Source organism: Vanacampus margaritifer, chromosome 11 (genome assembly GCF_051991255.1).
Source record: "Vanacampus margaritifer isolate UIUO_Vmar chromosome 11, RoL_Vmar_1.0, whole genome shotgun sequence".
Classification (NCBI taxonomy): Eukaryota; Metazoa; Chordata; class Actinopteri; order Syngnathiformes; family Syngnathidae; genus Vanacampus; species Vanacampus margaritifer.
In genome coordinates this window covers 22,822,734-22,836,137 of record NC_135442.1, presented here as the reverse complement: position 1 = coordinate 22,836,137, position 13,404 = coordinate 22,822,734, and the positions used below count along the sequence as shown (strand labels likewise).

At 40.1% G+C, this 13,404-nt stretch overlaps 1 protein-coding gene across 1 annotated transcript; it reads right to left on the bottom strand.

Moving 5' to 3' along the window:
• Positions 1-1,099: 1,099 nt before the first annotated feature.
• Positions 1,100-2,381, bottom strand: LOC144060469 (uncharacterized). Its single transcript, XM_077580061.1, has 4 exons — positions 1,660-2,381; positions 1,533-1,583; positions 1,375-1,446; positions 1,100-1,305 (listed from the first exon to the last, which is right to left on the bottom strand). Exons 1-4 carry the CDS (start codon positions 2,204-2,206, stop codon positions 1,100-1,102), a joined length of 876 nt encoding a protein of 291 aa, XP_077436187.1. The 5' UTR covers positions 2,207-2,381.
• Positions 2,382-13,404: the final 11,023 nt, after the last annotated feature.

The following is a 13,404-nucleotide window of genomic DNA, read 5'->3' as shown; positions in this document are numbered from 1 at the left end:
GTCTGGCTTCATGTCCTTCCATCCCAACTTCCTCCTGGTCTTGTGGCAACAGCCACCCTCTCACCACCTGCTGGATGAATTCCAAAAAATGTTGACACTTCCCAGGATTTTTTGCTTTGTGCAATATGTATGCATTGAACATGCATATCTGGAACATATATGCAACAAACTTTTTGTGCCACTTCAAAGTTTTACGTGTGAATGGGTGGTATGAGATGTTTTGATCCATCTTGTCCACTCCATTCATCTTGGAATTGTAGTCCACAACACAAATGGGTTTTTGGAAAGGCACTTTTTTTTTTGTGCCTTCCGCCACACCTCCACTGTCCGCATTTCATCTTCATGAAACGTTGTCACCATCCTCAACAAACGTTTGTCCTGCCATGCCACAATCAAAACATTTGTGTTGTGCCTTACCAGTTTCCCCCCCACCCCAAGGCCAGTGTTGGTTAGGCATGTGATCTCACTGGGTTCACCCCTGTTTTTCCTCAGCGTTCCACAAACATTGGTACGTGCTGCCAGGAGACGTTCACACAAAGCAATCGAATTATAAAAATTGTCCATAAATAGTGTGTACCCATTTCCTGGCAGACGATCCAGTAAGTTGAACACTGTGTCAGGGAGAGAACAACTAATACCAACATAGGTTTGCATATTAAAACAATAGCCGGTTTGAGAGTCACACAAAATGTACGATTTGATACCATATTTGACCGGCTTTTGGGGGTTGTACACCTTGAACGAAAGACATCCCTGGAAACTCATCATTCCCTCATCAATGCAGATATTCCTGCCCGGTTGAAACAGTTCCTTGAATTTGCTTACAACGTGATTGAACACAGGACGGATTTTAAATAGTTTGTCGTCTGAACTGTGTGTCTCGTTGTCATTGAAATACAGGAAACTCCAGATGAGCTGGAAGCGGTTTCGAGGCATCGCGCGACTGAAAAATGGTGTCGTCTCTATTTCATCCTGAGTCCAATACATTTCTATACTGGGCTTGTTTATATAACCAGTAAGAAATTGCAGTGCATAAAAAGTTTTGAGTTCGGACACAGACACTGGCTTCCAAGCATGACTCCTGCAGTGTGGCAGACTTTCAGCCCGTTTTTGCATACTGGCGTGCATATAAGTTTGTCTGATCAGCAATGTGCTGCAGAAGCTCGTCCGTGATGAAGAGTTGCAGGAAGTCAACTGGCCGGGTCGAATTCAGCTCTGCTGCGGCACCTCTCGGTCCTGGCTCCGCAGTAAAGGTGAATGAGTTTGGCTGCCAGCCTGCTTCATGCCAGCCAGAATTTTTGGGATCTGCAAATATACATTTCAATATCATATAATATTCATTTTAGATCAGTGTGATGCTATATATGTGTTTACCTTTTTTCTGGGATCCACTGGTCCTTGGACCTTTATTTTGCTCACTCTGAGGAGTGTCACTCTGAGCTGCAGCTGAAAGAAATATATACAATTACAATAATATCGAAAGACCGTTTTCTTTTGTTGTTACGGTGTATTGAAAACACTTTTTTTTATACCTCTCTTTGTCGTCTTTGCAGAGGGACGTCGTTGTGAGCACGATCCGCGATCTATGAATGCACATTCACGTTACACGAGGTGCTAACAACGTGCCGGAAAAGTATCTCATAGCAAGTTTGTGCTTACCTTCGCAGTCTTCTGCGGATAAAAGACTGTCCGTATCACTTTCTCCGTGGTCAGATTGTACCCACTCCTCCGAAGAATATCCATCGGACTCAGGATACTCTTCGTCGTCGTCCGAATCAACGTCCTCGTGCGGAGAAGTGCTCGGTCGTGCACCACGTTTTCCGGCGCTAGCACCGCTAGCCTCTGAGGCCTTAAAACGTGGTCGAAGCTGCCGCCGCGTGTACGCTGCAACTTCGGCATCAACCTCGTTGTCACCATCATCATCATCGTCGTCCGATATAACGTCCTCGCGTGCAGAAGTGCTCGGTCGTGCACGACGTTTTCCGGCGCTAGCACCGCTAGCCTCTGAGGCCTTAGGACGTGATCGAAGCTGCCGCCGCGTCAACGCTGCAGCTTCGGCGTCAACCTTGTTGTCACCATCATCATTCCCGTCGTCACAAACGTGCACTTTAGCACTGGTTGATGCTTCTCCTTTTTGAAAAAAACGATCAAGCGTGAGCTGCTTCTTACCATCGGTCGCCATTTTTTGTTTCTCCTCAATTCTCATCTCCTCCTCGACGCTCTCGCCCCGCCTTGCCTTTTATACTACTGACGCCCACCCGATCTTGTCAAAAGAGAGTCATCGCTGCCCTCTAGGGGCCAAAAATAGTCATTAGGCTCAAGAAACCTGCTTGAAACTTTCAGGAGAGCTCCGCAAGCCTTCACAGCACCCGTTTAAAAAAAAAAAAAAAAAAAAATGGGAGGACGTTTTTTAACGTCTTTGGCGCTCCTCCGTAGGTTTTTGCAGAACGTCATTTAAAGTCTTTGGCAGTAAAAGAGTTAATGGACTTGTCTCGCATGAGCACATTTTCTCTGCCTTGTTTTTATCGGAGTGTTTTTAAAGTCTGGAACTTCCTGAAAAAACAGCGGGCGGAGCAGGCCGACTCACTGTACTAGCTCATGCAGGAACCCTGCTGGACTACCCTAGCTGGGGGGGAGCGACTCTGTCCAAGACCCTTCAAGCTGCAGGGGTCACAACGCTTGGCAGAGTGGTGGAGCTGACCGGTCCCAGTCTCGAGGACCCCGCTCCGCTGGCCTCCGTTCTGGGGCTACATTCAGTGAGGGTCGTTGCACAGCTGCTGAACCACTGGAAAAGAAGACTGGCTGGACATGAGCGCTCCCTCCTCAGTCTGTATGGCAGTGGTTCCCTAACGCCGAACCCAGAGGACGGCTTCCCCCACATCGGCCTGCTCCCAGACTTGGGTGACTGCGGCGGCCCCCTGCTGGAGAACATTCCAGCAGTTTCTTTGGGAGCCGCGCCCGGAAAACAATTTTACCGAACAATGGTCAAGACCCTACACAGAAACAAACTTACCGGACGCTTGGACACTCCATGGAGGAGAGTCATAGACGATAAACTGAAGCCAGCTTGGGGCACCTTATACAAGGCCCCAGTGGTCAAGAAACACGGTGATGTTCAGTGGCGGGTCCTCCACGGCATCGTGGCCGTGAACTCCTATATATCCGCGATAAATCCAGCCGTTGCGGATACCTGCCCCTTCTGTGGGCACAGGGAAACAGTATTTCACTGTTTCTATCAATGCGAGCGTTTACGATATGTTTTTGATTTTGTCGATAGGGTTTTTACTCTATGTAAAGTAGCTTTTCACAAGCACTGTTTTATTTATGGTTTTAACCACAAGGGCCAGATCAAGAGGGAAAGCCGTGTTTTAAACTTTGTTTTGAGCCAGGCCAAGATGGGTGTGTGGTTGTCCCGAAAAAGGAAAGTTGACGATGGGGCAGAAGTTGATCCCACGGTTCTGTGTAAAAAGTTGATAAAGTCCAGACTTTTTATTGATTTTAGTTTTTACAAGAGAGCAGGAGATCTGGAGAGTTTTTGTGACATGTGGACTGTTAACGGGGCACTGTGCGATGTGAATGAAGAGGTGCTGTGTTTTAGTGATGTTCTGCTGTGAAAGCATTTTATTTTTTTGTCTATTTATTGAATTGTTCTTTGCCAACCTGTGTGTTTTAGGAAAATAATGTAAATAAGAGCGGCAAATAAATGTATTTTTTCAAAATAAAATCAAAATCAAATCTTTTTTTTAAATAGCCTGGTCAGAACCATCAAAAAGCCCAAAACGGGTCACAATACCACCCACGTATTATAGTCCAGAAAAAACGCCCTATATATAATATATAAATATATTGTATAAATAATATTGTAAAACAATATTTAGTGAACAATGACCAAAAATTGTGGAAAAACAGTCACAATTAAATCTCACTATTGTTTTAGGCTTAATCTTAAAGTACATGTCTCCATTCTTTTTTTTGTTTTAACTTACTTTAAAGTCAACTACCAACTGAGATACTAAAACAAAACTCGATCATGTAGGTAAGTGTGTAACCGTCTGCACCCACTCCGGGGATCGAAACCATACCAAGTAGTCTCTGGTATATGAGGATGATACGTTCTGGTTGAGCTAAAACTCTGGAATGTCATCACCCCTCAGGACACTATTTGAAGGATCATTCACCCCAGTCATGCTAGACGCATGTAAACAGTCTACTAGCGAGATGACTAAAGCGCTAAATCTACTAATTATGTCTAAGAATTATATCTCTGGTGCCAAATTCACTGGTATAGACGTCGAAGAACATGCAACTGTTCAATTAAGGAGATAGCTTGAGTGTTTAAAGGCCGAAAAATACTGGGATATACTGGGAAATAGTATTCGTGTGGTACCCCATTGCCTAATCAGTCCTCATGCGTAAAGTTAGCCGATCTAATCAGCGAAGGCATCAACATATTACTGAACGATGCGCATCAGGGGGATTTAGAAGCAAGTATATCAGCTCTATGCTGACTGAAAAAGATGTGGGTATACCCGTGTAAACCCTGGACTACACCACTGTTTTAAACTCAATAACAAAACATGCAGTTGTGCAGAGGTTGGAGAAATGAGCAAGGCCTGTCAGTGCTTCTCTGCAGTCTGTCAGTGCTCAACCATACTCGACACGCTGCATCAAATTAGCCTGCACGGCTGTCGTCAAAGAAGAAAGCCCCTTCTAAAGATGATGCACAAGAAAGCCTGCAAACAGTTTGATGAAGACAAGAAAAGTACGAACAAGGATTACTGGAAACGTGTTCCGTAACAGTGAAGACAACGTACCGTCACGTCTGCTTAGAAGATGAGACAAAGACGAGCGCTGGTTGATCAATCCCTCTTTATTGTAAAGTGGAATGGTTAATGTTGGCAATTAGCGTTTTTTGTCCTTTTTTTTGGGAGCTTAGTATTATTCATTCGGCAGCCTTCTCCAGTCAACATTTGATAATCATCATCGCTCTTTTTTTCTTTCTATTTTTTGCGTGCGTGCATGCGTGTGATTTGTACTCTTTAATTCTTCTGAAACCTGTTAAAAATCCCAAACCCTTCAATTTAACCGGATACTTTAGTTGTGAAGTTGTTAGGAGTTCAGAGAAAGGATCAAAGGAAAAAAGATGACACAAAGTGAAATCCAGCACCAAACAGACACCTACCACCCACAGTTACAAAACCAGAATCTTTCACCAACCCTAAACTCTAAATTCCAACAGATTAGGGAGATGTCAAGTGACCAGAGGAAAGACTAAAGGAAGGATTAGATGAAGCAGAGTGAGATCCACAAACACCAGCCTCCACTGATTCAGCGACCAGTGGGAATGAACGTTTTTTAAACAGTCTGTTTGATTGCCACAAGATTCTCACAGTTTCTCTCACAGGCACCGTCAGAGTCTTGAAAACATTAACATCCTCCAAAAATTCACATTACACAAGTCAAGGTTTGCTACATTAAACTATTGCAATCTCTGTATTTTCTGAAATTATCACTAATGTATTATTATATATTGCAACAAATAGTGACCCAGCAGTTAAGCGAGTCATTTCCGTGAGGAATGTCCATGGGTATGTGTTTAAGGCTAGGGTTAGGGTTAGGGTCTCACAGTACTTAAAACTGGCTGTTAACACTCAATGCCAAGACTGCTTGATCAAATAAGATACATAAGTAATACGTAATAAGCAAAGTAATACTTAAAATAAGCAGAATTATCTAGTCTGACAATCTTATTTTAAGTACAAATAACTTGTCAGCGCAAAATAAGAAAATTTTGGTTAAATTATGTCTTATTGAACTTCCTTCCCTACATAGCTGATGCATTTGCTGGAGAGCTTGTATGTTTTCAGATTTGGTAGAGGAATATTAAATCCTAGCAGCCAAGATGCTTGAAACTGCTGCACATGTTTATTGATCTTACTAAAGCATTTGATATTATCAAGATAAATTGAAAACCTGACTGAAATCTTCTGACAGTTCTGCAAAGAGACCCAAAAAAAGAGAAATTTTCATTGAAGGAAAAAAAAGTTTCTTTAATAATATTTTGTACTATGCCTTTGACAATAAAGGCATTAACAGTTCATCTCAATCAAACAAAAAACATCTAGGTCACACTGTATGTGAGAGCTTTCAGCAGTGCTATGTTTTGCTGTCAAACAAAAACAAGAGAGAAGGATAAAGGAAACGCAGACAGTGAGAGGAATATGTTGTCACACCCTCTCTCCTTCTTGCTGACACTTTTCAGAAGCTATTGTTCTCAGTGGAATATTTGTTTTCCTTTCCTGTCCGGAGATGATAAAGGAGAGCACTGTCATATCCCTAGCTCATTTTCAAGATAGCACAGACAAACTGTGAAAAATGATCCTCACACTTCTCACCTTGCATTCCACTGGACCATAATTTACATGGCTGCACTGTTGAATCCATTTTAAGATGTCTACTTTTGTTCATTTTCTCTTCCTTTATTCTAACATGTAAACATATGTAAAGCTTATGGTTTCAAATCCAGATTCCAATCTTTCCTGTCACAGCATCCTTGATCCCAAAATACTCAACTCCAGTTGCTCCTAATAATGTCTCATCAGTAGGTGAATATAGGCTTTGATGACCTTTTAAGGTAGAAAAGGTCAAGTTTATTGAACGTGACTTAATGAGCCAGAAAATAGTTCCCTGCTATTACACTGATTTTTTCCATTAAAATTTTATTTGCTTCATGTCTGTACACATAGCCTACATTTTATTCATTTATACCCTTGTGTAACCAATTGCGACGGGTCAGGCCTTCAAGCAGATAAACATTGTATAAAAATGAGTAATATATGCTTGAAAAAACCTAGTTTATTCCCCTCAGAAATTACAAGGAGAGTTTGAGTACATTTAACGAGTTTTATATATATATATATATATATATATATATATATATATATATATATAAATATAAATAAATATATATATATATATATATATATATATATATATATATATATATATATATATATATATATATATATATATATATATTACACACACACACATAGAGTATATAGGTTAGTTTAACATGACCATGTTATCAGTAAGATGGGTAAAGATATACTGTGGTTAGACGGTGTTCTTCTTTTATTACTCCAGTGATTTTAAAATTAGTAATTCAGTCACATCTTGAATACTGTTGACTTATTTGGTCTGCTGCAAATCAAACTGATATACTGAGGCTTCTGATCGTTCAAAACAAGGCTGCCCGCTCAGTGTTGAAATGTCCACTCTCTACTGGTGTTAAGGACATGCACTGTGCCTTGTCCTAGGCTTTGCTTCAAGACAAGTTGCAGTATAAACTTTTAATGTTTTTTTTAAGTGAGCCTTACTGGTATACCTATACTCCATCTTTTGAATATCTTTGATATGTAAGCCAGACACATTCATACCCCACTCGACATGTTTGTAATGCTCTTAATCGGCCTAGAACTAGCTTTTTACCTTTTATTGGTCATTTCAACTTTGGAATAGATTGCCATAAAAACTGTGGAATTTACATGTTTAAAAAATAAAATAAAATCTATTTATTATTCAAACCCAATTCCAAAGTTGGGACACTATAAATGTTTAAAAAATAATATAAAATAAAATCTATTTATTATACAAACCCAATTCCAAAGTTGGGACACTATACAAATTGTGAATAAAAACTGAATGCAATTATGTGGAAGTGCCAAATTTGAATATTTTATTCAGAATAGAACATAGAGAACGATCAAAAATTTAAACTGAGAACAATTTATCATTTTAAGGGAAAACTATGTTGATTTTAAATTCCATGGTGTCAACAAATATCAAAAAAAGTTGGGACAAGGCCATTTTCACCACTGTGAGGCATCCCCTCTTCTTTTTACAACGTCTGGAGATCGAAGAGACAAGTTTCTCAAGTTTAAAAATATGAATCCTGTCCCATTCTTTCGAACACACGCCTCTCTAACTGTTCAACTGTCTTGCTTGATTGATTGATCTTTGTTGCACCTACTCCTTTATGATGCGCCAAATGTCCTCTATAAGTGAAAGAAGTGGACTGCAGGCTGGCCATTTCAATACCCGGATCCTTTTCCTACGCAGCCATGATGTTGTAATTGGTGCTGCATGTGGTCTGGCATTATCGTGTTGAGAAATGCAAGATCTTCTCTGAAAATGATGATGCCTGGATGGGAGCATATGTTCTCAAATCTGAATATACCTTTCTGCATTGATGATGCCTTTCCAGATGTGGAAGTTGCCCATGCCACAAGCACTCATGCAACCCTCTACGATCACAGATGCAGGCTTATAAACTGAGTGCTGATATAACAACTTGGGTTGTGCTTGTCCTCTTTAATCAGTATGATAGAGCGCCCTAGTTTTCCATAAAGAACTTCGAATCGTGATTCGTCTGACCACAAAACAGGTTTCCACTTTGCCACACTCCATTTTAACTCTTTGACTGCCAGACGTTTTCAAAAAAGGGATGCCGTCAGTGCCAGCCGATTTAAGCATTTTGACTGATCTTTCAAGGTCCACAGAAAATGTTGTGTTTGGACTATGGAAACACACATACTACCAAATGAAAGATTGAACTCTCATCTTTCATCAGAAAAAAAAGTTTGTTTCTACCTTATTCCGTTTTTCAGTAATCAACAATAGAAAATGGTTAGTTTCACCCAAATGCTCTGTTTTGAAACAAAAAAAACGGAGAAATCAAGCTTTTTGTGAAACAATATTATTTCATGCACTCTAGTTAATTTGACACCTTTTTTTCCCATGAATGATGCCACAAACACCTAAACAGTGCTTTACTTCTGTAAAACACTACCACCAACAATGAAAAAGTGTTTTTTGATAGCAAAATACGTTTATTTACATTCAACAGTGTAACAATTTGACAAAACAATTTGGCAAACTATTTACAAATGTGTGCAACCGTGGTACTATTTACAATTGTGTGGATGTTTCAAATACAGTTTTTCTTTTTGTAACACGCAGCAGGATTTGCACAACAGATTAGTTTTACTGCGATGGCCCCTTAGCGTGCAGACACTACACTTTCTTGCTGGCTTTTTTTTCCGGGGAATAGCAAGTATATACTGCAGTGTGTGTTTGGCCATGTTGCCATCAACTCTACTCTCAGGATCATGATACGGTGACGTTACGGTGGTGTTACGTCTGGCTTCCTGATTGTCCTTCAGTTCCTATACCGGGTGGTTGATCCATCTTATCCGCTCCATTCATGGTGGCATCGTAGTCCATAACCAGTGTCTTCTCCGTGATCAGACTGTACCCACTACTCCGATGAATATGCATTGGACTCGGAGCACTCTTCGTCGTCCGATTGAACGTCCGCCTGAGCAGAAGTGCTCGGTTGTGCTCCGCGTTTTCCGGCGTTAGCATCGCTAACCGGTGAGGCTTTATGACGTGATCATAGCCGCCGCGTCAACGCTTCCAACTTCGGCGTCAACCCTCGGAGTCACCATCATCATCATCGTCGTCATCAATGTGCTCTTTAGCATTGGTCGATGCTTTTCGTCTTTGAAAAAAATGCTCAAGCGTAAGCTGCTTGCAACCGGTCGCCATTATGGCTTCCTCAGCCATTGTCCCCTCAACACTCTAGCTCCGCCTCACGTCTTCTACTGACGCCTACCCAATCTTGTCCAAAGAGAGTCATCGCTGCCATCTAGGGGCCAAAAATAGGCATTATACTAACTAGATCTGCTTGATACTTTCAGCACAGCTGGCTAATGGCCTCCACCCATTTCCAAAAAAAAAACAAAAAAAACTTGTTGAACGTCTTTTAACGTCTTTGGCGCTCCTCCGTAGGATTTTACTAAACGTTATTTAACGTTTTTGGCAGTCAAAGAGTTAAATGACCCCTGGCCCAGACAAACGCCTGTGCTTCTTGGTCTGCTTTAGAAATGGCTTCTTCTTTGTACTGTAGAGTTTCATCTGGCAACGGCGTCTGGCATGGTGGAAACCTGCTTACAGTAAGCATTCCTGTTTGCGGTGCAGTGCCGTTAAAGGGCCTGAAGATCATGGGCATCCAGTATGATTTTTCCACCTTGACCCTTACACACAGAGATTGTTCCAGATTCTCTGAATCTTTGGATGATGTTATGCACTGTAGATGTTGATTACTTCAACCTCTTTGCAATTTTTCACCTTTCTGATATTTCTCCACTATCTGCGCAACATTGGAGGAATTGGTGATTCTCTACCCATCTTCGCTTCTGAGAGACACTCAGAGAAGCTCTTTTTATACTTCAATCAAGTTGCCAATGGATCTCATTAGTGGTAACTGGTCTTCCAGCTTTTTTTTTGGTGTAATTGTGTAAGTGCAGTTGACTTTTCCAGCCTCCTATTGCTACCTGTCCCAACTTTTTGGAGATTTGTTGGCACCATGAAATTTACAATCAACATATTTTTCCCTTAAAATTATACGTTTTCTCAGTTTAAACTTTTGACCTGTCATCTCTGTTCTATTCTGAACAAAATATTGAATTTTTTCTCTTCCACATAATTGCATTCAGTTTTTATTCACAATTTGTATCGTGTCCTAACTTTATGGGAATTGGGTTTGTAATTGAAACCGGTTTTCATTTATAATTTTGAATTTTTTGCTGTTGCTTTTTCATTTGTTTTAGACACTTGTGATGACAATGTTTTTGCTTTATTGTAATGTTTGCATTTTATTTATGATCTGTTTTAATGTAATGTTGTTTCGTTTCTTGTCATGTTCACATATTTTGTAATTTTAAGGATAGCAACCACTGCGGTGGAAGCTAATGGGGATACCCAATAACAATAAACATAATGATGGCAAATTGAAGCCGCAGTCATGCCTGTTCATTGTTATTTCCTGCCACGATTCATATGTTTTGTAGTTTGTGTTTGAAAGATGAGGTCTATTTCCCCTTATCCATCAGGTCCATCAGATACAACATGGTCATGGTAATTTTAATTATCTCTTTGTTATTGTATAGTTTCCCCCAATGAAAATGTCAGTTGTTTCACTCAAATATATATATTAAAATGTATTAATCAAATAATTTGAAGGTTGGACTATTGGACAAAATACGTAATGGTTCCATTCTTATTACAAACCCTTGCCAGAAGCATAGCAGCTATTGCAAGGCAGACACACATCTTTGTTTTTTCCTAGAATTCACTTGATGTAAATTTAATGGCCATACATTAGCTCAAACTTGCTTGCTTTCTCAAAGATTTACAGTCAAAACTGTTTAACATGAATAGGTTTATAAAAAATAAAAATTTAAAAAAAGGGATTTGTGTGATACAATAGACCACTGTTAATTTTTTTTTGTTTTTTTTTAAAGATATGTGCTATACTCAACCTGTGCTCATCATCCTCTTCAGAGAAACGTTTTGCACATTGTGGCTGTCAGGTGGACCTTGCAAAATCAGTCAAAATCCAGTAAAAAAAAAAAAGGGGATGGGGGCTTGCTTCAGTGAAAATGACTGGGAGGGAATGAGTTAAATGGGAGAATAAATAGTTTTAATGGAAGATTAAATCGTTAAATATTCTTGCACAAACTCAGTCAATATCTAGTTTTCCTTCTATGGAAAATATGCTATATACTATGCTATACTGAAATTGTCAAATATTTCAGTCTTTTGAAAAGGGTTTCAGAAGCAATCCACCCTCATTTCTATTTCTAGTAGTAGTAGTATTAAGCTCTTGCACTGAAAATCAACACTTATCCAGAAGGCCCGTGCATCAAAATGTTATCATACTTTGACCATACAAAATATTTTTGGTCATTCAATCATTCTGATACTCACTATCATCAAATGTTCTGGACTCTTTCAAATGTGAAGACTTTTGTTCTTCCTCAGAAGTCCTCAAGTTGTCCCACAGTAGTCAAGACCACTGTCAAACTTTAATGCCAACCCCCAGACACCAGGGAGTAATTGGCAAAGGTCATATGGGTTAAGGGTCAGCCAGTGGGTCCTGATCCTGAGGAACTACCAGACAGCCGGGTTTGCTTCACTTTCCTCTGCTTCTAGATTTTCCAATGCTCAGCACTTGTGTGACTCTATCCATTTCAGAACAATCACACAGCCACCGCTTCAAAACTGAAAAGCACATGCACATAGAGGGAGCTATGGATTTCTGGGAAGGCGGCTCTACTCTGGAGCCCTGAAATAGACATTCCCGGAGATGATTGACCCAAAGCCTAAGGCAAAAGACCTGCACAAACCTGATTTAATCATATTAGCTGTAGCATTGAGAGCCCTTGGCCCTAACCCTAACCCCAAAAGCGCTTTTAAGTAAAGATGGTTTTCACCACCACTTGATTTGAAGAAGCCCCTTTGGTAGTTTGGTGTGCCTTACTAATCTCCATTATCATAACTTATTTGTTTGACAAGGTCATGTCACATTCGCTAATGGTGCTCACAGGCCCATCCTCTATTTTCATATTTCCATCACAACTGCCTTTGTAGTTAGCCTCCCCTGAGGTACATTTTCATATTATCCATCTTTCTTTTTTGAGAGGCAAGACTGCAGATCACACATCTGAGGAAATCATCAAAACTATACCTGTACAAAGACAATATTGCTTAAAAATGAATCCGTGGATATAGTTAAAATAATAACCACATACACTATGTCATTTAAGCAAACACATTACCCAGGAAAGAGTACATTGCTGCAATGGTAATCATTTTCACATGCTGTATCCCAAAGCTATAGAGGGCCAAAATTAGAAATGTGTTGCACTAATTTATACAGTCTAGGAAATTAACTTGCACTATTCGTTTAGACTTGTGCTAGTAAAATGCAAGCTCTTTTTCCCAGTGTTTTCAACAGGTTTGTGAATAATAATGAAACTTAGCTAAGTTCTAATGCTAATGGCTGCAAATGGAAACAGATACAAATATACTTTTTTTCTGATGACAGAAGAGACTAATCTTTATTTTGGTAGGTCCCATGTTTTTTATAGCAATATAACAGAATATTCTGTGGGCCTTGCAAAATCAGTCAAAATCCAGTAAAACAGCCGGGAGCGAAGGGGGTTGCTTCAGTGAAAATGGCTGGGAGTGAGTGAGTTAAGTAAATATTAAGTACATTTTCTGTAAAATAGCCATGAATTTAGCACATATTTGATACACTGAATAATGTGTCACAATGCATGACATCAGCAGATCACACGGGATGTCAAATGTATCTAGAAGCAAAGTCAGTGCTAGAACTCATATGGTTATGTTGGAACAATTTAAATTGATAAGTTATGGGCAATTTTAACTTTGTTTGTTTCATTTGGTTAAACATTGGCAAGCACGTGCAGAGAGGGAGGGGTGGTCGGGGTCTGGGCTACGGCACATGCCCTGTTGGCACTGATGCCCAAAGTG

What these genes read in the sequence shown, in the direction of transcription:
- LOC144060469 (XM_077580061.1), bottom strand. Translation starts at nt 2,206, where the DNA reads ATGAGAATTGAGGAGAAACAAAAAATGGCGACCGATGGTAAGAAGCAG. An exon ending in ATCCGCAGAAGACTGCGAAG is followed by an intron (nt 1,584 to 1,659) that starts GTAAGCACAAAC and finishes GTGCATTCATAG; the next exon opens with ATCGCGGATCGTGCTCACAA. An exon ending in CAGTGGATCCCAGAAAAAAG is followed by an intron (nt 1,306 to 1,374) that starts GTAAACACATAT and finishes GTATATTTGCAG; the next exon opens with ATCCCAAAAATTCTGGCTGG.